We start from the raw sequence: 25,040 nt of genomic DNA, 5'->3' as shown, positions 1-25,040 counted from the left end.
CCACAAAGACCACAGGTTGGGCACCCCCTGCTGGCCTCACTAACACCACTTCCGGCAGCAACCTAGCTTTCCCATGTGGTCTCCAATCCAGGAACTGACCGGGCGCAGCTCTGCTTAGCTTCAGTGGGCAACCATGTGAGAGTTGCACAGAGCTAGCTGCCGGATAAATCTTCTTTTGTCCAATGTGTGACCTGACCCGTCGCAAAGTCCTGCCCCCCTTTTCAATGCCCAACAAGCTTTCAGTATCAGCTATGATGCTCCCCTGTTAATTTGTGCACTTCTTAGGGAAATAGTGAATCGTTTCTTGAAAAATTACATCTGATTTCAGACAGTCTGCAATATGTACGCTGGTGGTGGCGTGGAGAGACCCCCTTCATGATTGTGAAGTGCTTTGTGTGTATGACCATGCACAATAAATGCGCTATATAAAATACACACATTACATTACAGCATACGTATGAGGAATATGTTGAAGATATGAGCAGAACTTGAAAATGAAATGAAAACAAAATAAATATTGTACCAGTAGTTCACTGGTTATTATTTCACATCACATTTCCATAAACTAACTGCCCTGATCCGATAACATAACAGAGGTCAGTCTCAAGTTCTTAGAGTTCGAGTCATCCTTTTAGCAAGTGACCGCACTATTGATTGACAGTTGTTGATCACGAAGGTACATGTCACACACTTCTCTAGATTTCAAGAAAAGATTTTTCTCCAGTTTCACAATTTTTCATGTTAATCGCTGATGTTACTCTACTGCGTGCGGTTAGTCTTGACTGTTTTGTATGTTAGGTTAAATGGGCCACAGAATAATGCCGCTATGATTGGCCAGATCATCTGTCAATCAAACTGTCTGTAAAGGGCCGATTGTAGCTTCAGTTTGCTGTTCTTAATTGGCTGGATTTTTACCGGTGTGCATTATTTCAGGCCATATTTCATCTGCTTTGAGTTCTTACATGTCTTCCATTAAGAGATATGCTCTTCTGGCCATTCTGATGAAGTAAAGTTTGTCAAGTGTGGTTTTACCCATGCTCAAAATTGGTCCTCTGTATTTAACCCATCCAAGTGCACACACATATTTTGAGTTAAGAGTGAGAGCACACAAACAAACAGTGAGCACCCGGAGCAATGGGCTGCTATTGCTTCCAGCACCCAGGGGAGCAATTAGGGGTTAGACGCCTTGGTCATGGACACCTCAGCTGGGTATCGAAGATGGAGAGAGTGTGGTTCATTCACTTTCCCCTCCTTCAATTCCTGCTGAATCGAACCAGCAACCTTTGAGTTACCAGTCCAACTCACTAACCATTAAGCCACTGCCCCCACCTAACCTCAATAAGGCATTTCCCCCACTGAACTGCCACTCACTTGATATTTTCCCCTTTTCAGAGTATTCTCTGTAAAAATCTCAGTAGTTCATCAGATTCTGAAATGTTCAGACCAGCCTGTCTTACACCAACAACCAATACCACATTCACACTCACTTAAACCACATTTTACCCCATTCTGATGCTCAGTTTCATGCAGCATGCAGATCATCTGGATCAAGTCACCGTTTAAATACACAAGCAGTGGATTAGTACCAGTAGTGAACAGTAACTATTTTTAATTCACTCCTTTACCTTTTTTTTATTACTTACTTATAGTAACTTTTACTACCTTCATTGCGTGTTTCGCTGAATTTACAAATTGATTTAAATGGGGTAGTTTTTAATGTAAAGACTAAAAATAAACACACTTTAATAGATATTAACATAGATTAACAGAAATTAATACTGATTGCATTTTTTTACTGCTGTAGCACATACCAGACATTTATGTTTTTTTACCATACACACATGAAAATGTAATGTTTATATTTGTCAGAACACCATTGCACACTTTTTTGTTTATTTATTATTGTCTCATACAAGGGTATTTATATGTTAATTTTGTTAACACTCTTAAATGATCATGAGTTATGACTGACAGCTTTTGGTAATACAGTTTTCTTGTAAAATAAGCAGCCAGTTTTATTACTGAACATTAAATTTTATTATTAAGTTTTAATATTAAAATTCACACACTTTGGTACTTTGAGTCAAGTAAATTCTAAATGTTTTATAGTTTTACTGGAGTATTATTTTATTAGAAATTTGTGTAGGAAATTGTAGGAAACTTCGTCCACCACTGCTTTACACACAAAATGATTACCAAGAGCAGCACTCAGACGCCATCTTTATTATTTTACTCACCTGAAAAGAAACAAACAGGAATATGGGAAATCAAACACAGCAAAGAAGACATCTGTGCAAGTTCCATGAATCAAATAAATGTTTTGAGGGAGATAGAAAGTGAAGCTAGATTGTTTTCTTATTTTAAGGGGAAAAAATCAATGGATACTAGATAGTTTAAGAAATGTTTAGGTTACTTTTTGTGTCCCCTCGTTTTAATAATGTAAACATTTTATTACTGATTTTAGATCAAGAAGAACTGCTTAAAAACCTTAAATACGTTCTTTGCTTTAGAATGGTTTAGAAGGAATAGTTAGAAAGTACATTTATTGTGCTTGACTGAACATTGTTCACAGTGTTATATTGCCCTCTCTTGTTGGCAAGAGGAATTACAGGTGAGCTGGTTTGAACTGTAAACTCAAACTGTAAAAAAAAAACCATTATATATATATATATATATATATATATATATATATATATATATATATATATATATATATATATATATATATATATATATATATATATATATATATATATATATATATATATATATATATATTAAAGTTTGTTTTCAATTAGTGCATCTTATTATGGCGTTTCTTTGTGCAATGGTATTTGTTTGAAGATTACACGTGGTGCAGTATGCGACTTTGAGAAGTGTTCGCAACGCTTCGCAATGTCATTTCGCTTCACTCATTTCACACAGTAAATTTAACTCGTGTCGTCCACTAGATGGCAATGTAAATATACCAAAGACGTCTGTGCCACTGCAGAAAAAGACAACACAAAAGCTTATTGTGGAGCATTTATACATAGCCATTGACCCCATTCAGTTCAAGCAGATTGCTTTTAGTCAAAAAGTATAACAGAAGCTAAAAATATTGGAGAGGAATACTAAACCCCATAAACAGAATCATCTCATTTTTTATCTGAATATTTGAACAACACCTTTATGAATAAACCATACGGTGTCAAACTTTAACATTTATGTAAGCTTCAAAAGCAGTCAGAAATATGACATTTAGTTTCTATAGAAATTTTAAAATTGTTTTCTTTAAGCTTGCCTTAATAAAAGCTTTCTTAAAGAAAAAATATCAATGTCACACTGAGCATATATATGTTTGTGTGTGTGTGCTCTCTCTTGTTGTCACTGTAATTATTTTTTCGATATCTGAACTCTCTGACAGATATGAAAGCATCACAATGTCTTCAATTTCAGAGGCTGTCTTTAATTCAAAGAAAAATCATATTCCTCCATGAATAGCCTGCAGGCTTATTATGTCAATAACTACCAAGCCTTTCCAAGTGAATGACAGCAGCTGTGGGATGCTGCTCTTTTGATGTATAATATGATCCAAGATCAGTTCAACAGTCTCAGACAAGAGCATAAACTGCAGTGACTGATCATACATATTTATTCTAGCAATGCATTTATAAATACATATGTAAAAACTTGTTTTCTTATAAACAGCATTTGACAGATAAATGTAGAAGAGCATTTTATCTATTAACGTCTATTCATAATTTCTTAAATCCTTGAATTTTGCTGATCTATTATCTCATCATTACTAAATAATATATATTTTCCATTGCACCCTGATCTCTAGATTATATTGTTTTCCAAAAAAATCTATTGTTGCACATTTGTCCACACCCCCGTCATGTGTCAGTGGTACAGTCTGGAATGGTGCATGGTTGTGTGCTGAACTCTGTTCAGTCAGTCTCTCACAGTGACACCACAGTGAAGTGAGTACAAGGGAAAGGAGTCATTTATTCCACAAAATACAGTATGCACAACCTAATGGACATGTACAGAAGAACTGTGCATAAAGGGAAGCGCCAGAATCACAGATGTGAGTATTTTACAGACTGATAAGATGCACTATGTTTTCTGATAAGTGCTTTTAGTACTTTATTTATAACAGAATCAATAAAACCTCATTTTAAATGTGCTTAAATATGCAACATTTTTTGCATTACTGTTATTAAAGGCAAGACTTTTTATCAAATGTATATAAATTAATATTGTAGTTCTGTTTTATTCATTTAAAACACTTAGCAAATGCAAGTGAAATTTTAAAACTTGGAAAATTACTTGTAAATAAGATACAGATAACATCTGTACAAATGCACTTTCATTAAAAAACTTCAAATATGCAGTTGTTTTCTAAAAACGGTCTGTTATTGGTTTATTTGTATTTAATCTGTAAAAACTACTTAATTTGTTGCAACCTACAATTATCAAAATGTTCAAAAATATATTTAGAAATATATTAATGATGTTTGAATAATAATAATGTTAATGTAAAAATAATAATGTTTGAAATCACAAAATAATAAATAATATTGAATTATTATTATCATAATATTGAACTAAATACTTAAATGCAATGTGCTAATGTAATTTTAAAAGTTTTTTTCTTCAAAATTATAGTTACTGATTGAATTGATGTATTTTTTTGAATATTTTACAGTATTATTATTGTTTTATTTCAATATTATGATAAAAATGCTGTATGCTTACAGTTGAAGTCAGAATTATTAGCCCCCCTTTGAATTTTTTTCTCTTTTTTAAATATTTCCCAAATGATGTTTAACAGAGCAAGGAAATTTTCACAGTATGTCTGATAATATTTTTTCTTCTGGAGAAAGTCTTATTTGTTTTATTTCGGCTAGAATAAAAGCAGTTTTTAATTTTTTAAAAACCTTTTTAAGGTCACAATTATTTAAGCTAAAAAAAATTTCGACTGTCTGCAGAACAAACCATCGTATACAATAACTTGCCTAATGACCCTAACCTGCCTAGTTACCCTAATTAACCTAGTTAAGCCTTTAAATGTCACTTTAAGCTGTATTGAAGTGTCTTGAAAAATATCCAGTAAAATATTATTATTTACTGTCATCATTGCAAAGATAAAATAAGAGTTATTAAAACTATTATGTTTAGAAATGTGTTGAAAAAAAAAATCTTTGTTAAACAGAAATTGGGTGAAAAAATAAACAGGGGGGCTAATAAATCAGGGGGGCTAATAATTCTAAAAATGGTTGGACTAGTTTAAAATGATAATCATATCCTGTCTTTAATTCTTTCATATAGGGTACTCACTGAAATGTGTTCTCCATATTGAAATATAGTTGCTGCTTTTGTTGTAAAACACTTTTGTTTCTGTTTAATTGGGATACGGTTAAAATTAGAGGTTTTGTGTTGTGAGTAGGAGTGTAGGTGTAGAGTCGGTAGTGTAATTACATATATTATTGTTATAATTACCCGCAGGTATTTTTCAACATGCAAATACATTTCTCTTGACAATAAGTGAATTGTTGGTCCCACTTAATATCAAGTGGCCTTAATTAGCCTTAAAATAAGTACTGTACTTATTGTGTTCATATTATATTGCATAATACTTGTGTGATGGTGTGGGATACAGGCAAGGTTAGAGACATGTTTGGTGTTGTGGGTACACTCAAAAAAAAGATTTTTGCTGCTTGCTCAAACTACTTATTTAAAAATGAGCTGAAACAACAAGTTTTGAGATTTTTTGGGACAACTTAATTATTTTATGTTCAATCCATTTTAATTTGTTAAGTAAACTTAATTAATTTGTGTTGGGAAAATATGAATGAATTGTGTTAAACTCTGCATTTTCTCCAGTGTTTAGGTTTAAGAGTGAGTTAATATGTCAGGGATTGGTCAACAGGGTAATTATAAAAGTAATTGCAGACATTTATTACAGATATAATTAAATTATATCTAATTACATTAAACTGTACTTTTACTTATAATTTTAGATTATATTATATGTGTAATTATATTTATTGTAATTTCTTTTTAAAACTTTTACTATTTGTATTAATATTATATGTTTGGCACCTAGAGTCTGAGAATAATGCAATTTCGATTCTCTGTATGTCCTGTACATGTAGTTGAATTGGCAATAAAGCTTTGACTTTATATGCAGATAATTTGTAAAACACAATGTGACAACATGTACAGTTGAAGTCAGAATTATTAGCCCTCCTGTTTATTTTTTGCCCAATTTTTGTTTAAGGGAGAGAAGATTTTTGCAACACATTTCTAAACATAATAGTTTTAATAACTCATCTCTAATAACTGATTTATTTTATCTTTGCCATGATGACAGTAAATAATATTTGACTGGATATTTTTCAAGACACTTCTATACAGCTTAAAGTGACATTTAAAGGCTTAACTAGGTTAATTAGGTTAACTAGGCAGGTTAGGGTAATTCGGGTAAGTTATTGTATATCGATGGTTTGTTCTGTAGACTATTGAAAAAAATATATAGCTTAAAGGGGCTAATAATTTTGACCATGAAAAATTAAAAACTGCTTTTATTGTAGCCAAAATAAAACAAATAAGAGTACTTATAAGAATAAGAATACTTTCTCCAGAAGAAAAAATATTATCACACATACTGTGAAAATTTCCTTGCTCTGTTAAACATCATTTAGGAAATATTTAAAAAAGAAAAAAATCAAAAGGGGGGCAAATTATTCTGACTTCAACTGTATGTTCATAATAAGTGCATTTTTCTGAATGATTCAATTAAATGTAAGGGCATCTAATTAAGGCTATATGTAATATTAAGTGGGACCCAAGTGTATACAATAATTAATGTAAATGTTAGTAGTTGTTGACAATTATACAGTATATAATGTGGGTAAAACTTGCTAATATGTTTTGACTGTCAAGTCCAGAAAGTTAATTTCCAGGTCTGTCCAGGCTAAGTAGTCAAAAAACGGAAGATGTGATCAGTATTAAACCCGAAACTGTTAAATTTGCATGCATGCTGCATTCGGCCATGATGAGCATCCATGTTTTGTGCCTGTGTCTAATCAAAGACGGCACATCAAAGTTACAAAGCAAAGTTTTGTGGCTGTTGCACAGACACAACACTCCAGGGATAATGAGCGCCACGGAAAATGATATGATGTCCTCAAGTGTAACAAACTGTTCCAGACAATTGCGCGCATCAGTCACCGAATTACATCACGCCACAAAGGAGCGAGTAAAGGAAGCATAAGAAATATTTTATAAGTAGGTCATGTATAGAAAAAAAACAGTCATTAGTGAAACAGACACAATTGGCAGAAGTGTCTGAGTAACATTCGTAGACTTCGCCAGCTGAACAGATCCCTGAATTACGTTTATAATGTCTGTGGTGTGATTTCCTTTGAAAATAAAAGTCCTTGAAGTCCTTTCAGGTATATCCTCAACTGAGATTTCTTTCATTTAGAGTTCAGCGTTTAGGCTCAAGTGTTCAGTTATGTCTCGTTTGAAGGAATCACTCAGAAAACTCTTTTAAGCTGACAGGTGGACACATTGACATTAAGCAGAGGTCATCAGAAAGAGAAACGTCAATCTTCTCTTTAAGTCTGACAGACCTTTGAGAAAGCAGCCTATACTGAGAAGAGCCGGCCTATTGGTGAACTCAGATTAAAGTATTGATATGGCTCCACATTTGAAATATGGTGGTATTTTTAATATTGAGTGAAATGTCTGGCAGGTCCTGGGACAATCTGTTGATTATTGGCGCGTCTGGATGAGTCAGCCTGTTCTGGATCATATTGGCTCCCGGGAAACCATTATTAGGATCTCACAAAACATTATTAAGAGCTTTAAGGGACTCGAGTCACTCGCTTCCACATTAGTGCAGTCAAAGAGACTCAATAAGGTAGTTTCTGTAACTCAGACCGTAAAGGATTGCACTGGCATCAAGGGTTCGATTTTCCAGGGAATGCATGAACTGAAAAAAAAAATGTATGGCTTGAAGTGAATGCAATGTAAGTGTCTGCCAAATGTGTAAGTGTGAATCGATGAACAGCAGCCATTTCTGTGATTAGTACTCAGTAGGGTAAGTTCATTGTGATTGAACTTATGATGACTTACTTTTGAACCTCAGATGCTCTCATAACAAAACTTTTTACTCCATTCAGTTCATCAACTTTTTTTTCCAGTCCATTAGACTTCAAAAACATAATTTCATCATTTGTTATTTATTTAGATATTGGAATTTAAGGGTCAGAGTTGTTAATAGATATTTTTTTTTTCTATTTAGAAAGCATAAGTAAAGGAAAACATTAAATTAATTTTGCTTTGGCTGGCAGCTGGCTCTCTGCAACTCTCACATGGTCACCCACTAAAGCTAAGCAGGGCTGCGCCTGGTCAGTACCTGGATGGCAGACCACATGGACCACATAGTGAGACCAGCTCAACCTGCGGTCTGTGTTGGTCCTAACGTCCTGGTATATTGATGTGGACTCTATACTGCTCAGTGAGCGCCGTCTTTCAGATGAGACATTAGTCGAGATCCTGACTCTCTGTGGTCATTAAAAATCCCAGGATGTCCTTTGAAAAAGAGTAGGGGTTTAACCCCGGCATCCTGACCAAATTTTCCCACAGGCCTCTGCCCATCGTGCCCTCCAAACCATCCCCATATCATATTTGGCTTCATCACTCTGTCTCCTCTCCACCAATTAGCTGGTGTGTGGTGTTCAGTCTGACGCAATATGGCTGCCATTTTGTTATTCAGGTGGATGCTGCATACTGGTAGTGGATGAGGAGATTCCCCCAACAAATGTTTAAAGTGTTTGAGTGTCCAGAAAGTGCTATATAAATGTAAGGAATTATAATGTAAGGAATATATAATTATATAATTATCATTAATGAGTGCAAAAAAAGAGATTCATTTTAATAAATTGTATAGCTGGTATACCAATTTGTTATAACAAATACCAATCATTTTATACCAAATTGGTTTGGGTGAGAAATAGGATCTCAAAACAACATTTATCTACCATTCTGTCATAATTTAAGTTGTGTTCTTGCATGGCAGGTTTGGTTTGATTCTATTAATCATGGCTCTGTTTGGGGTTTATTTGAAAATGTGTGAATGCAGCCTTTTGATTCATGGAGTGAACCAAACAAGCAGACCATGACAAAAAATATTAATAAAAATGGCTCTCAGTTCTCTTTCAAACAAATTCTGATGCAGCTTCATTGAAATAGCAACACAATGCAGACCAAAGACATCCAACCAAACCAAAAATAGGATGTGCTAACATAAGACACTAGAATGTACAGATACAGATTTCCTCATTATAGTCTTGATGTTGCCCATTACAGTTTAGTACAAAAAATAATAATTAAAAGTACAGTTCAGGACAAATAATAATGATAAAAAATAGACTCTCAGTTCTCTTCCAAACATTCAGCATCATTGCATAGGTCTAATCAAATCAAAAACAGGATGTGATATCATAAGATTCTAAGATGTATAGATGCTCGACACCTGTTTTTTCCTCATTATAGTCTTGATGTTGCCCGTTAGAGTTCAATACCTTGGTCAGAAACATTGAGGCAGATCTTTAATTGAGTAAGTGAGATAAAGCATTTCCTGTTGCATTTTTGATTTCTTTACACTTTGTAGTTCTTCACAATTTCTTAACTGAAAAAATACATTCATTCAACAAGTGTACATATTATGTTCGGTCTTAAAATTACAGTGTGCAGTCAGCAACAAACATATTCTTTATTACTAACTATTCGATTTTTTAATATCTACTTTTGTATAATAAATCCCTAATCTTTAAGACTTTCTTAGAAATTTTTTATCCTATTTTCTATTGTTATTATTAAAAAGAACTTTTCAAATTCAAAGAGCAGTCGCACCATCTTTAGATTTTTTTAAGTAACAGTGGGAAGATGACTTAGGAAATATAGTCACAGAGGCAGTCTGGCAATTAACAATTAAGCCAAGTCCCTCAACATCTATCTGCGTCAAACATGGTCTATTACAATTTAAGATAATTCATAGGCTGTATTTTTCTAAAAGAAAATTGTCAAGAATATTCCCAGAAATTGATCCAACATGTTCTAGGTGCCACAGAGATAAGGCCACCTTGGGCCATATCTTCTGTACCTGTCCATCCCAAAGACCATTTTGGTCTGCTGTGTTTTTCTTATGTAAAAAGGAGATGCAACAAGATCCAGTAAGAGCAGTATTTGGTGTGATACCTGAAAACCTTGTACTACCAGCAGGTCATTTAAATGCACTAACTTTCTCTTTTTTGTTGACCTGAAGGCTTATATCTCTGTAAATATTGTACCCAATGCTCAAATAATAGATTGTTTAAAGTATTTATTCCAAATACTTGAATTGTAAGCTGTCCAACCACCCGACCCCCCAACATCGCACCTTAAATTTATTTATTTATTTATTTAATTATTTATTTATTTAATTCACCTTGTATTTTCTACTATTTTTCATGTACTATATTCTTGTATATGTTTGAGTTGCTGTGTGGATCTTCAGTTTGCTATGACTGTATTTGTCTACAAAACTTAAACACTAAAACACTAATACTAACTTTCTACACACATGTAACAATCAACACTATACAATCATTTTTCTATTTTCTATTTTGTTCTTAAAACAAAACACTTTCTTAGAACTTTCTCAGAATATTGTTTTATTTTCTTTGTTCTGGACTCAAAGTTCAAAGAAGTATGTGTATGTATCACTTATTTTCTTTTGTAGAGCAAATACTGTAAATGTAAATTTTGACCCCTTTGACTTCCATTTTTTGGACAAAGTGACATCCTTCAAAATATATTTTACCGAAGAGAGAAACTTTGGTATGGAGCAACATGAGGCAGAGTAAATGATGACAGAGTTTTTAGGCTTTTTTTTTCAACCCAACTAGCCGTTCAGTTTCAAAACTGACATCAAACTCAAAGTCACATCCTTTGAAGCTCCAACATTTTAAATCAATCTAATCACAGTAATTTGAAGAGAATTCCTTTTCATATAAAGCTTTTGTACAAACATCAAGCTAATTGTCATGTTTCTGTGGAAAACGTCCGCTCTCATTGCAGAAGGTTAGCGCTAATTAGCAACTGCTAATGACGGAGGATGAAACAAATCTGATCGCCTCAGTCAGCTCATTTTTTTCCCCTCCTACTATTCAGTTGATGTGTTTAAGCATATTTTCTAAAGTATTCCTCCTGGTGACCCTCTCATTCGAATGTTTTGAAACTTCAGTCTTATAAATACATTCGGAGCGCGACTGCCTCTATTTGAGAGGTCTGTACACTTCCATAATGAATTTGACTCAGTCAAGCAAAGACTAATCTAAACTCTGAAAGTGCACAACTTTTTTCCTCACAGATTTAGAGCTTTGTTTTGTGCTTCATCAGACTGAAGGCTGAAATTGCTTGTAAATGTCTTAAAGCCCCGATTTGTGATTTAGTCAGGCACTCAGGCAGCTCGTCCTTCTGGATAACGTGCCGGATGACCTTGAAAGGCACTCAGGAGTGATTGTGCATCTCTCTCTCCCTCTCTCTGTATGTGTGTGTGTGCGTGTGTTGCTCTGATAGCATCTCTCTTTCTGATGAGACAGATGAGAGCCATCAGTCATTTATTCTGTGGCATTATGCCTATGCACTCTCTGAGGCCGCTGAGGTCCATTATATTTTCCAGCCATTGTTAGTCATGAAGGAGACTATGATTAAAAGAGAAAGCGTAAACTGTCCTTTGCTCTTCCCTCAGACATTAACATGGCTGGAGAGCCCCGTCCTTACAGACCTAAAGTGGGATCCAAGCGCCCCTTCTCTTTATACAGGTAAGCCGTTCATATTTAAAATAAGAATGGAAAGCATGGAACAGCTGAAATAACTATTTTCTCCTCTTTCTTTCCTTTCCTTTATTTTAATTATTATTTTAGTGGATACGAATTTGATTACGATTTCTACAGGGATGATTTCTATACCAGGTACTGTATGTGCATTGCGTTCACTTACACAAATGCTCTTAGCACCAGATTTACAAAATATTAACAGGGGGAATTGGTTTGACAGTGCAAACTCATCATAGAGCTGTGATAAAAAGTCCTGCTAGTAATCGGCTGACAATGAGCTGAGCAAATGAAAGAAAACAGACGCAGCAGCTCATTTCAATCATGACCCACATAATCTACCAAAATTAGATTGCAAACAAGCAGAGTCGATGGTAATAGGGTTCATGTAATGTACTACACAAGCACAAAATGGGTGAAGATGTGGTTTTATGTGTTAAATAATGGTGCAGTCAGCTACTGAAAACCTTATTAAATCATGTTGCGTGATAAAGTCAGCTGCAAAAACAATTCCTGACAGTAGTTTTTATCATTTTTTTGTATAAATGCTGGGGTTTTGTTCTGTGGTTGAGAGAGCTTAAACTCAACGCAAGTTACAATTGAAGTCAGAATTATTAGCCCCCCTGAATTATTAGCCCCCTGTTAATTTTTTTCCCCAATTTCTGTTTAGACTCTGCTGTCGTGTAATTATTAAATACTCAGTGGCATAAAATGGTCTTAACGTGACAACATCAGTTATCGCAAATATTCCTTATCACACAATATGTATTGTGCCAGGCCTAACCAATGATTAATTGAGGAATTGTTGCATCTATTAATTGATAATCCTTTAAATTTACCAGTCATGGTGTTGAAAGAGTTGTTGTTGTTTTTTTTTACCAATAATAACATTAATATGGATTACCTTCCTATTATAGGTCATGTATTAACAACATTTACAAACAACAGCAATCAAAATGGCGGTTAACTCTGACAGTCAATTAACAGATAGCATGTAGATTCCTTAGTATTACAAAGCATTTCCTATTTTCTATGAATTTATGAAGTAGCTTTAAGTTAATTTCTTTAAAATTGCATATTTCAGAAGTTAAATTAATAAGATCTTTCCTTCAGAAGCTTTATGATTTGTTTTTGTTAATTAATATTTTTCAGTTGAGATCCTCTATGACCTTTTCTATGCTATGAAAAAAATGTGGTAAGGTGAAGCGAAAAATAAAAGTCAAAAAGGAGAGGAAGGAATCCCCCTAATAACCATAATTAAAGTTGTTTTATTGGTTTGACTTGGATCCTTTGCTCAGGCTAATGATGAGCACTCCTCTCCTGTGAGACATTAGCTGAATGTCAGAAAGCTGCTGGGTCGTTAAACCGACATGCCGGTCATCTTTCCTCTGACATTTTCATGTGTTTGCTTTCACTCCTCATTTGGCAGAGGCGAGTTTTATGCCTCTCCGTGGAAAATATATGTGCGCTAACGAGCAAAGTCCCTTCAGTGCAGTTATTAAAAAATATGCAAGAAAAATCTAATTATGCTCATCAAGTGTTATCTCGGGGGAAAGAGACTTAGGAATGATCTTGCTCTTTTGCATGTAGACTAATTAAGATATTCTCTCATCTCTTTATCCACCTTAGTTTGCAATGCCAAAATAAACTTCTGAAAGTGAGACTTCCGATTCATTAGTTGTTTTTGTTAAATAACTAGAAGAAATGGCACAAAATAACTATTTATATTACTATTTGCATAACAAAGGATGAAAAAAATCCAACCCAACCACTGGTTTATTTTATATATATATATATATATATATATATATATATATATATATATATATATATATATATATATATATATATACACACACACACACACACACACACACACACACACACACACACACACACACACACACACACACACACACACACACACACCAGATCATCATTGCTATGTATTTTACGTTTTTTTTGTGATATAATTATTGGTGAATGTAGTACACAAGTCAAGCACTTGGGTAAAAATAGAGATAAATATAGATATTTTAACATTTAAACAAGAAGAAGCATGCAAATGCTCAAGTTTTAGATATGCTAACCGGCCAATTTATTAGGTACACCTTAGTACCCCCTTTTGTCTCAGAACTGCCTTGATCCTTCATGGCATAGATTCAACAAGGTACTGGAAATATTCCTCTTTTGGTTGGAGATTTTGGTAATTGATTGACATGATAGCATCACGCAGATGATGCTAATCACCCATTCCACCACATCCCAAAGGTGCTCTATTGGATTGAGGTCTGGTGACTGTGGAGGCCATTTGAGTACAGTGAACTCAAATACAGATTGTAATGTTTAAGAAACCAGTATGATTCGCGCTTTATGACATGGTGTGTTATCCTGCTGGAAGTAGCCATCAGAAAATGGGTACACTGTGGTCATAAAGGGATCGACATGGTCAGAACCGTTGATACAAGGCAGGATGGATCCATGCAAATGGACAGGTGTACCTCATAAAGTGGCCGGTGAGTGTATCTTAATAATAATATTAATTGCGATAATATTTTTCTATCTCTCTTCAGGATTTTTGACATCCATGGGCGATTAGCACAATCTCCTCGGGCTGTGATACCCATCAAACATTCCCGTTTGGTTGCGCTCTCAACACGCAGGATGAAAAACTCTTTCCAGCCAAAGATGTCCACCTGCTCTTCCTATCTAAAAACACTGTCATCAGGTTTCTTATGCTCTATGGATTGTCCATTACAGTTCCCATGTTTTTCCCTTGTAAAACTCTTCTCCTGACCATAACTTTAACAGTGTCTAACTATGCCATTCAACAACTAAAAATCAAAAATGAAACTTAAAACATTGAGCTTTATCTTCTTCTTCTTTTTTACCCAAGTGAAATCCGATCAGCTTCTGACAATCAAGCAAGAACTGTCTCAGATCAAGATTAAGATCGACTCTTTACTGGGAAGGTTAGAGAAGATTGAGAGGAAGCAGTTAGCAGAAGCAGGTAAGAGGATGAAATGAGCTCTGCTGTCAGGGTAGAGGCCATGTTGGCAGGAGGTAGATTAAAAACACTTGTCTTCATCACTTTCAATGTCAGGGCTGGAAATCGAAAAACAACACCGCTTTCTCTTCGCATACACACAAAAACTATTTTTTTTTACTTACTTGAAACTTATTCTTCAAATGTTCAGTGGACTCTGGTTGTTGGCTCTATGGCAAGCTGTCTAATCTATAAAACTCAATCACATCTATTTTATGGTTCTAGTATTTTTATTTTTATTTTTTGAGCTTGTTTCTTTTTCAATGACCACTAGTGTTTATCCTTTAGGTTCTAGTACCTTTTTAAAAGAGACTAGCACTTGTTTTTTATTCTTGTTCTTATTTATTAGATAGTAATACTTTAGTACTCATTTCAATACTGATTAACTACTCTGCTGTTACTAATAAATTGAACATTTTGAGTTCTATAAGTATCTGTCACGGAGACTGTTCAGTTTGAAATATGTATTCAAGTTGGGATTAGTACGAATTATTAGATACTAGCACTTGATCATTTGATATATGTAATAAATAGATATGTTTCAATTGATTTCAAACTATTAGTCATTCATTTTCCTTCCGTAGTTCCTTATTTATCAGGGGTCACCACAGCACAATGAACCGCCTATTACAAACTAATATTTATATGTTAGAACCTACTTCTTATTTATTAGTTACTAGTACTTATTAGTTAGCTACAGTAGTTGTTTTTTAGGTCATTTTTTAATTGTTAAGCCTAGTAATAATTCTAATCTAATCTAAGGAAGTTGTGTCGTACTACCTTTGTAATGATGTGGGTCAGACATCTGGGTTCCATGACCTTCACTCCGGATTTGATGATTTCGCTTCATTAATCTCAGTGGGATTCAACAAGTTTGCAATAAATACAATGTTCTCTGCTGTTTACACACATGCATTGCCATTCGTTAAACATCCCAACTATTTTGAATCATCACATATCTGAATTGATTTTCAACCGACTCACTGTGAATTGTTACATCCCTACTAAATAGGTACTAGTACCGAAAGCACAAGTAGCTAATAAACAAATAATAGTATATATAATAGTATAAAAGATAGATGCAAAAAAGATAACTACTAACATGACGATAGATACTATAGTGTGCTTGGGTCCCATCTAGGCATGCACTGTAAGAAATTATATGATCAGTTAGTCCTGACAGCATATGTTTTTAGGTCATTGTAACTTATTAAAGTAAGTTAATCATGTTCTAACTTAATTTTATAAGTTATGCAAGCTGTTTTAAATCAGTTTAACATAATATAAGTTCAATAGACTCATAAGGTTAATTTGATTCAGATTAAAAAAATAGAAGGCAAACAGGATTTTTTTACAGTGTGGGATGAAAACTGTTCTCAAGGTATACCGTGGTTTGGAAAAGTCAAGGTTTTAAAACCGCCAAAATTTTCTGTAATACCATTCCTAAGGTATGTGTAGGATTTTTAAAAAACTTTTTATATTAGAAAAAATATTAAAAGATGCCGTTTTAAATTGTAAAGAAATCTGCATTTGAAACAAATGAAGACTGCAAAATTCAATGATTCATTTGAATTAATTAGCCCGACATGTTTACTGTTACAAAATATTATAAATCTTTCAAAAAAGAAAATATATTGTTTTCAAAGGGGAAACGGTTTTTGTTTTTTACCCAGGCATTTAAAAAGAATATATTTTAGAGCAGTGAGCACAATACCGTGATACCGTGAAACCGTGGTATTTTTATCCAAGGTTATCATACCATCAGAATCTTATACCAGCCCATGCCTAGTCCGATCATATACCTGGCGCAATAAGTCGCTAGATGTGTTTTGTGCGATTTGTTGCTATTTTGGGACCAGTGCAACCCTAATTTTCACATTTTGCACCATGTTGTTTAAATAGTAAATCCATTTGCGCCACTTTGTGGACTGGGTGTGCCGGTCTAGAAAGGAGGTGTGTTAAGCTGCATTGTTGGCACGTTGCTATTTTGAGGACTAAAATAGACCGCACCATTGACCTACTGAAAGCAGGTCTAAAGTCCAGTGCAGAGCGTGTTAGTTGTGCGCCTATGCAGGTCCAAACGCATACACATTGCTTAAAACACTCATACAGCAATACACAAAATCTTTACATATCAAAAAAATTTAAAGATTATAATGTTACAAAAATTACTATTTTCTACATAAATATTAAAACCACTACCTGCATATCTTCATCTCGGGTGCCTTTTTTTTAGTTAATTCATGACAGTCTGCTTTTGGATAATGTTATTATTATTAGTGGGCAGCACATTGGCGCAATGGGTAACACAATCACCTCACAGCAAGAAGGTTGCTGGTTTGAGCCCAGGCTGGATCAGTTGGCATTTCTGTGTGGAGTTTGCATGTTCTCTCTGTGTTCACGTAGGTTTCAAGGTGCTCCGGTTTCCCCCATAAGTCCAAAAACATGTAGTATAGGTGAATTAAGTAAGCTAAATTGTGCATAGTGCATGTGTGTGGATGAGTGTGTATGGATGTTTCTCATTGATGGGTTGCAACTGAAAGGGCATCGGCTGCTTAAAAACATATGCTGATTAAGTTGGCGGTTCATTCCGCTATGGCGACCCCAGATTAATAAAGGGACTAACCCAAAAAGAAAATGAATGAATGAATGCATTATTATTAGCAGTATTATTTATTATATGCTTATTTATATTTGTTTTAATTAAAACAAGTTTAGATTTGTCCACCTATCAGGTTTTGGAGACGTCTGCATCACTATATGGTGCATAAGAATAGGACGTGTGTTTGATATAACTCAGTTTTTTGACCAGACTTCGTTATTATTGTCCATTTATTCATTTGCTAGAAATTAGAACTGAATTTAACAACAGTTTTGAAACAAATCTTTGCCCTTAACAAAGTAAATTAAAAATGTAGGCTAATGGATGTCTTCAGTGGAGTGAGTTTCCACTGTTTCCCTATCCACAAAAGTAAAGGAGTAAAGTAAAGAGTAAAAGTAAAGTAAAAAGAAAGTAAAGAGGCCGAATTGAGGAGGCTCATTATTTATCTTTGTGCTGCAGATGGTTTGTTTAACTGTTTTCTCGCTAGTAAAGCATTCACTTTTTCCTCTTACAAAGTCTGCCAAGTAAATAGCAAACGCGCCATGGCGAGACGCAACTGACTCTTAAAGGTAATGGGAGATGATACTCTGATTGGTTTAATACAAGTTATGCTCAAAACACACCCATAACTCATTAAGAGAATAAGCAAAACCCTGTTAGACCATGGTGCAGACCTTATTTTTCTGTCCTTAAAATAGCAAAAGTGGATTCGGACACGCCCTTAATGCGTTTGCACTATGCGCTTTAGAGTTTGTGCCTAGATTGTTAAAATAAAGCCTCTTGTTTTTGTTTTTTTTACTAAAAGTTAAAATGGCTTGCCATATTTGGCCATCCTTTAATCTCGCTCTCACTGTTGTTATCAATATTGTGTAGATTTGCACAGGAAGCATGAGAAGGCCTATCGAAGTCTCTACCTTGAGACAGAAGAAAATCCCGGCGAAGATGTGGATCGGTGTCATCAGGAAGCAGGGTCTTGGGAAGTGACCGAAGAAGGTGATGACAGATATGATGAGAGGGTTAACAATGGACTGGTGAGCTGAATGTGAACTGTTGTTTATTTGATATATCAGCAAGACCCATTTGAATAGGGCATACTAATTGCGTGTGTTTGTGTGTGTGTTAAATCCCAGATAGAAAACCACATATCTGATGTAGACAACTGAACAAGGTTTGTACCATAAATTCATGTCACGTCATTTGAAATGCTTCAAAAAGTAGATGATGTCTGTCCTTCAAGAGTTTTATGAAATGCAATGATCGGCACTGTCTGATGTTATAAAAGACTGCTTTCCAAGTAAAGCATTATTACATTGTGCAATTTACAGCACTTATCATTTTCATACAGACCTTTGCATTCATAATCAGTGCCCTCTCAACTACAAGCTATTTAAACCATTAATTTTTGAATGCTAATGTCTCTGAAATGACTCCTCAATTGACCTTCAGTATCAAGCTAACAAAAACCCTTTGCTTTATTCAGTGTATAACCAACAGGTTCTTGGAAAACACTTACTGATGATGGAAATGTTTGATACTGCAAAGAATTTAGCAATATTAAAATTGTTGAAGGCTCTCTCTCTCTCTGTCTCAATTCAATTCAATTCAATAACTGCTTTATTGACAATTGTTACAAATGTATTGCCAAAGCATTTATTTTACATTATATTATATTATATTATATTATATTATATTATATTATATTATATTATATTATATTATATTATATTATATTATATTATATTATATTATATTATATTATATTATATTATATTATATTATATTATATTATATTATATTTTCATTCAAAAGAACATACATGTATATATATATATATATTTAAAAAAGTAAACAGTTAATAGTAGTAGTAAAATAATAATAGTAAAAATTATTAAATAAAAATAAAACTTAAAAATAATGATAAATTAGAATAAACTGTACATTTAACAATAAACATTTTAGGATAAAACAGTAATGACAAATAATAATAATCAGTATATTTACAATGATTCCATTATAATCTAGATGTGTCTCTCTGTCTCTCTCTCCCTCTGTAGGACTGAAACCAGTGCTCCTGTCAAGTTTACAATTTTTGAATGAAATCTAGTTGGAATTGTTTTAATTTTCATATCAGTCTATTTATGTATTCATTAATGTATGTACAATATGTTTGTAGGTAGGGTTGTATGCTATCTATCTATCTATCTATCTATCTATCTATCTATCTATCTATCTATCTATCTATCTATCTATCTATCTATCTATCTATCTATCTATCTATCTATCTATCTATCTATCTATCTATTTACAAATAATTAATTTCAATTTTATATGAAATGTGAAAGTCAAATCCATAAAGTTATTCAGCTGAACATGATATATGTAAATAGAAACAATAAAAGGTTAAAACCATATTTGCAATATTATTAGTGTATTTTATCTTACAAAAAAACTACAGATACATGTCATTGTTATTTTAAGGTTTACAAATAAACATTGTATTGTAAATTGTAGCCTACGTGCAGTTGATTTTTGAACATTAATTATGTACATAGTCGTTAACATGTCTATTGAAAATTATCGATGTCATTATTACATTTTATTATATTTATTATATGCCATGATGTTACTATTTTCGTTCTATTTTTGTTGTAGTTTATAACTAATCTATAAAGTGTGGTAACTATTTTTGTTTTGGTTTATGTTTAATATTGTGTGATAAATTTGTGAAATAAAATCAACCAGGCGTCAACTGCAGCAGCTATTTATTTGTTTGTTTATAAATTGAAGTTATTTACAACAAAGATTACTGGGAACACAACTATATATATATATATATATATATATATATATATATATATATATATATATATATATATATATATATATATATGTCCAATCAAATGCATTACAAATCTTACAATCGGATATTCACATTTTAGTATAAAATATGTAAGTAAAATAACAAAAGAAAGAAATAAGGAGAGAAAAAACTAATAAAGAACAAGAGCAGGTATACATAACATTAGAGGAGGAGTTCAGTTTTTGGAGTATATTTACAGTTCTGATTGCTTTACAACTTGAAAGTCCTTTAAGAGTTTCAAAATAGATTTTTAACTCAGCCTTGAAATGGATTCACCATTTGCGGAGTCAGTTAGAGGATTTGATTTATCATTTGCAACGAGGGTTTAAGAATTTGATTCATCAATTGCGAAGTCGGTTTAAGAATTTGATTCCTCAATTACGAAGTCGGTTTGAGGATTTGATTCATCATTTGCGAAGATGGTTTAAGAATTTGATTCATCAATTGCGAAGTCAGTTTGAGGATTTGATTCATCAATTGCGAAGATGGTTTGAGGATTTGATTCATCAATTGCGAAGTCGGTTTGAGGATTTGATTCATCAATTGCGAAGTCGGTTTGAGGATTTGATTTTTAGTTTGAGCATTTGATTTATCATTTGGGTAGTTGTTTTTGGAGTTTAATTTATAATTTGATCTTTTAGGCATATGGATAATAATTTTAATTTTGTTAGGAAAAAACTTCCATAGATGTTAGGCTTCCTATTCTACCATTTACACTTGTGTACATGAAACTTGCCTAATAATATCAAAAGATTGAACATCAACAGGAGATTCTATATATTTTTATGTACGTTAAATATGGCAACTAGCTTAAAACACTCTTTCCGTTCAGTTCAACTTCTAAAAGTTTTGAAAAAGAGGCAGGAAGTGACTATTTAACCGTCCGGAAGCAGAAAGTGCTAAGCGGGGGGGTGATTCCTCTTGGCCACGGGCTGTGGAGGAAGAACGCGGAAGACGGGAATTTTAAGCTTGGATATCTGGACTTTATTTGAACTGAAGATTCAGAAAGACAAGCTGGATCGAGACGGAAAGTGGAAAGAAGGAGGCGGTTGGCATGAGCCGGTTAGTGAATGGGACATGATGGCAGGATCTGGGTATGAAGATGAGGACAATGGGGATAGTGATGATTGGGTGGCAGCTGGAAGTGGGAAAGGTAAAGGTAGAGGAAGAAAACATAGAGATGGGGGCAATGAAAGGACTAATACAAGCCAAAAGAGGGGTCTGGAAGGAAATAGTAGTGAGGAAAATGAGCGCATGGTTAGAAGGAAAATTGATGAGGAAGATTTCAAAGTGATCATTATGTTTAGAAAGGAAGACGAACACATTCGTGTAAGCCCAGTTGCTCTCACACAAGAACTAAAGAAGAAGCTTGGTGAAATAGCAATGGCAAAATTACTTCGAGATGGAAACATTATGATAAAATGTAAATCTGAAGAACAAAGAAAAAAGGCACTTCTCTTGGGAAACATCTGTAAAAAGAAGGTAGTGGATAAAAAAATATTGAATGGAAGGAAAGGAACTTCAGGAGTGGTATGGGGTATTCCACAGGAAGAGGATTTGGAAAGCTTCAAAAAGAACATTCAAGGAGGAAAAGTAAAGAATATAAGAAGACTAAATAAAACAGTAAATGGAGAAAGAGTTGCGAGTTTGTCTGTGTTAATTGAGTTTGAAGAAGATAAACTTCCGGAAAGGGTCAAGGTGGGTTATGTCAGTTACCCAGTTAGAGAGTATGTTCAGCCACCACTGAGGTGTTACAAATGCCAAAGATATGGGCATATTGCGGCGGTGTGTAAAAGCAAACAAAGATGCCCAAAATGTGGTGGAGAACATAGATATGAAGAGTGTGGAGAAAATGTTAAACCAAAATGCTGTAACTGTGGAGGAGAGCACAATGTAGCGTATGGGGGATGTGAGGTAAGGAAAAGAGCAGTGGAAGTTCAAAAAATCAAAATAAAGAACAATATTAGCTACGCAGAGGCAATTAAAAAAAGTCAGGAACAAGGTAGAAATATTGAAAGGGTGAGTGAAGGAAATATGATGGATGAACAAAAACAGCCGAGCGACATCTCTGTGAGTGTGGAAAATTTAATTTTGTTCATAGCATATGTCATCAATTGTGCTGATCAGGTGAGGCATAAAACTGAGAAAATTAAAGTGATAGTGAAAGGTGCTGAGAAATTTTTATCAGTCAAACACATTGGATGGGAACATATCAATAAAAGACTCGAGATGGACAGTAAAGCTGCCAGTCAGGGTGGGCAAGGGACATGCTGATTATCCAATGGAATGCCAGAAGCTTAATAGCTAATGGTCAAGAATTCAAAGGATTCATTAATAAATTAAACATTAAACCGGATTTAATTTGCATTCAGGAAACTTGGCTGAAACCATCATTAGATTATGTAATAGCAGGATATGAAAGCATACGTAGAGATAGAGACATTGGTAGTGGAGGAGGATGTGCAGTTTTTATTAAACAAAATATACAGTATAGGATATTGGAAAGAGGTAAAGAACTAGAATTCATTTTACTGGAGGTTTGGACGGAGGAAGGTAATTTCAAAATAGCAAATTTTTATAATCCATGCCAGAAATTAACTTTAGAAAATCTACAGGAATTTACAGCCCAACTGGAAGGTAAAGTTATTTGTTGTGGAGACTTTAATGGTCATAATACACTTTGGGATAATTATAATGATATGAACGGAGAGGTAATAGAGGAATTAATGGATAGAAAAAATTTAGTATGTGTTAATAATGGAGATGGTACCAGAATAAATGTTAGAAATGGGAAAGAATCTGCAGTGGATATTACTCTTGTTTCTGAATCAATAGCTGGGGATTGTTGGTGGGAAGTTAAAAAAGAAAGCACTGTAGGGAGTGATCATTACCCAATTTTTGTGGAAGTAGCAGTGAAAATGAAGTCGGATGAAATAATTAAACCTGGAGGGTGGATATTTAATAAAGCAGATTGGATTAAATTTAGAGAAATTAGTGAGGATTTGATGGTGGAAATCAACAGTAGTCAAGAAATAGAAGAAGTTAATCAGTGTATTAGTGAAGCTATAATAGAAGCTGCGATTCAATCAATTCCAAAGAGAGTAGGAAATAAGAAAAGAAGAAGTGTTCCATGGTGGACAGATGAATGTGGAAAAACAGTTAAAGATAGAAACAAAGCATTTAAAAGACTTAAAAGAACCCTTAATTTTGAGGAATTAATTAGTTATAGAAAGGCACAAGCATTGGTGAGAAGAACAATTAAGACAGCAAAAAGAGACTATTGGAGACAGTTTTGCAATACTGTGGGTAGAGAAACGGATATTCGCAGGGTTTGGGGTATGGTAAGGAAAATGAATGGTGTTAGGAGAGAGTATAATTTCCCAACATTAACTGATAGTGGAAAAACAGCTGTAACAGAAAAAGAAAAAGCAGAAATGCTAGTGCAATCATTTGTTAAAATTCATAGTACAGAAAACCTTACTGAAAAGGAAAAAAGTGGACGTGAGGAAACATTATCAAAATACAGAGATTGTAATGATCATGAAAATGTGAATGAGGTATTGAATTTACCTTTTAATATTGATGAGTTAAATTATGTACTAAGGAACAATAGAGTGTCTGCACCAGGTAAAGATCAGGTTTGCTACACAATGATGTCTAATTTAAGTGAGATATCTAAAGATATTTTACTGGATTTTTATAATAGGATATGGGAGAGTGGTAAATTACCTAAAATATGGAAAGAAGCAGTAATCATTCCAATACGTAAAGCAGGGAAAGGAGGTAATAAACCAATTGATTATAGACCAATTGCATTAACCTCTCATATATGTAAAGTTATGGAGAAAATGATTAATAAAAGGTTAACATATTATATGGAAACTAAAGGATATATTGTCAGTTATCAAAATGGATTCAGGAAAGGGAGAAGTACTATAGATTCTACAGTGTGTTTAGAGTATGAAATAAGGAGAGCACAGATTAATAAAGAAAAGGTAGTAGCGGTTTTTCTGGATATCGAGAAAGCTTATGACATGATGTGGAGAGAGGGGTTGATAATTAAATTAAAGAAAGCAGGGATTAATGGAAACATGGTAAGATGGATTAAAGACTTTTTATTTGGAAGAACTATACAAGTTAAGATTGGGGAGAGTGTCTCAAGAAACAAGTGTGTGGAAAATGGTACTCCTCAAGGAAGCATAATTAGCCCTTTGTTATTCTCATTCATGATTAATGACATATTTTCAGATATTGAGAAAGGAATAGGTTGTTCTTTGTTTGCAGATGATGGTGCAATCTGGAAACGGGGAAGGAATGTAGATTTTGTGGTTAAAAAAATGCAAACAGCTATAGAAGTGGTTGAAAAATGGTCATATAAGTGGGGATTTAGATTCTCTGTTGAAAAAACAAAGACAGTAATTTTTTCAAAACAAAAGTATAACAAGGAGTCAATTCTGAAATTATATGGACAAGATATAGAAAGAGTTTCATGTTTTAAGTTTTTAGGGGTATGGTATGATGAGAAGCTCAATTTTAAAGTACACATTGAGAAAATTGTGGATAAATGCAGGAAAGCACAGAATGTAATGAGATGTTTGCTGGGTAAAGACTGGGGAGCTGAAAGGGTTGCAATGAAAAAAATTTATTATGGTTTAA

At 33.8% G+C, this 25,040-nt stretch overlaps 1 protein-coding gene across 1 annotated transcript in view; it reads left to right on the top strand.

Annotated features, from left to right (window-relative positions):
- ralyl (RALY RNA binding protein like) overlaps nucleotides 1-20,072 on the top strand; it is a 33,650-nt gene extending 13,578 nt beyond the window's left edge. The window contains exons 3-9 of the mRNA XM_056467093.1: nucleotides 11,792-11,864; nucleotides 11,967-12,014; nucleotides 14,450-14,604; nucleotides 14,773-14,886; nucleotides 18,398-18,555; nucleotides 18,655-18,692; nucleotides 19,579-20,072. Coding sequence (XP_056323068.1) covers nucleotides 11,792-11,864; nucleotides 11,967-12,014; nucleotides 14,450-14,604; nucleotides 14,773-14,886; nucleotides 18,398-18,555; nucleotides 18,655-18,687 — 581 coding nt within the window. The 3' untranslated portion in view covers nucleotides 18,688-18,692; nucleotides 19,579-20,072. The remainder of the gene's footprint in view (nucleotides 1-11,791; nucleotides 11,865-11,966; nucleotides 12,015-14,449; nucleotides 14,605-14,772; nucleotides 14,887-18,397; nucleotides 18,556-18,654; nucleotides 18,693-19,578) is intronic.
- Nucleotides 20,073-25,040: the final 4,968 nt, after the last annotated feature.

Source organism: Danio aesculapii, chromosome 2 (genome assembly GCF_903798145.1).
Source record: "Danio aesculapii chromosome 2, fDanAes4.1, whole genome shotgun sequence".
NCBI lineage: Eukaryota > Metazoa > Chordata > Actinopteri > Cypriniformes > Danionidae > Danio > Danio aesculapii.
Note: the sequence above shows the minus strand (reverse complement) of the source record. Positions and strands in the feature narration are given on the sequence as shown.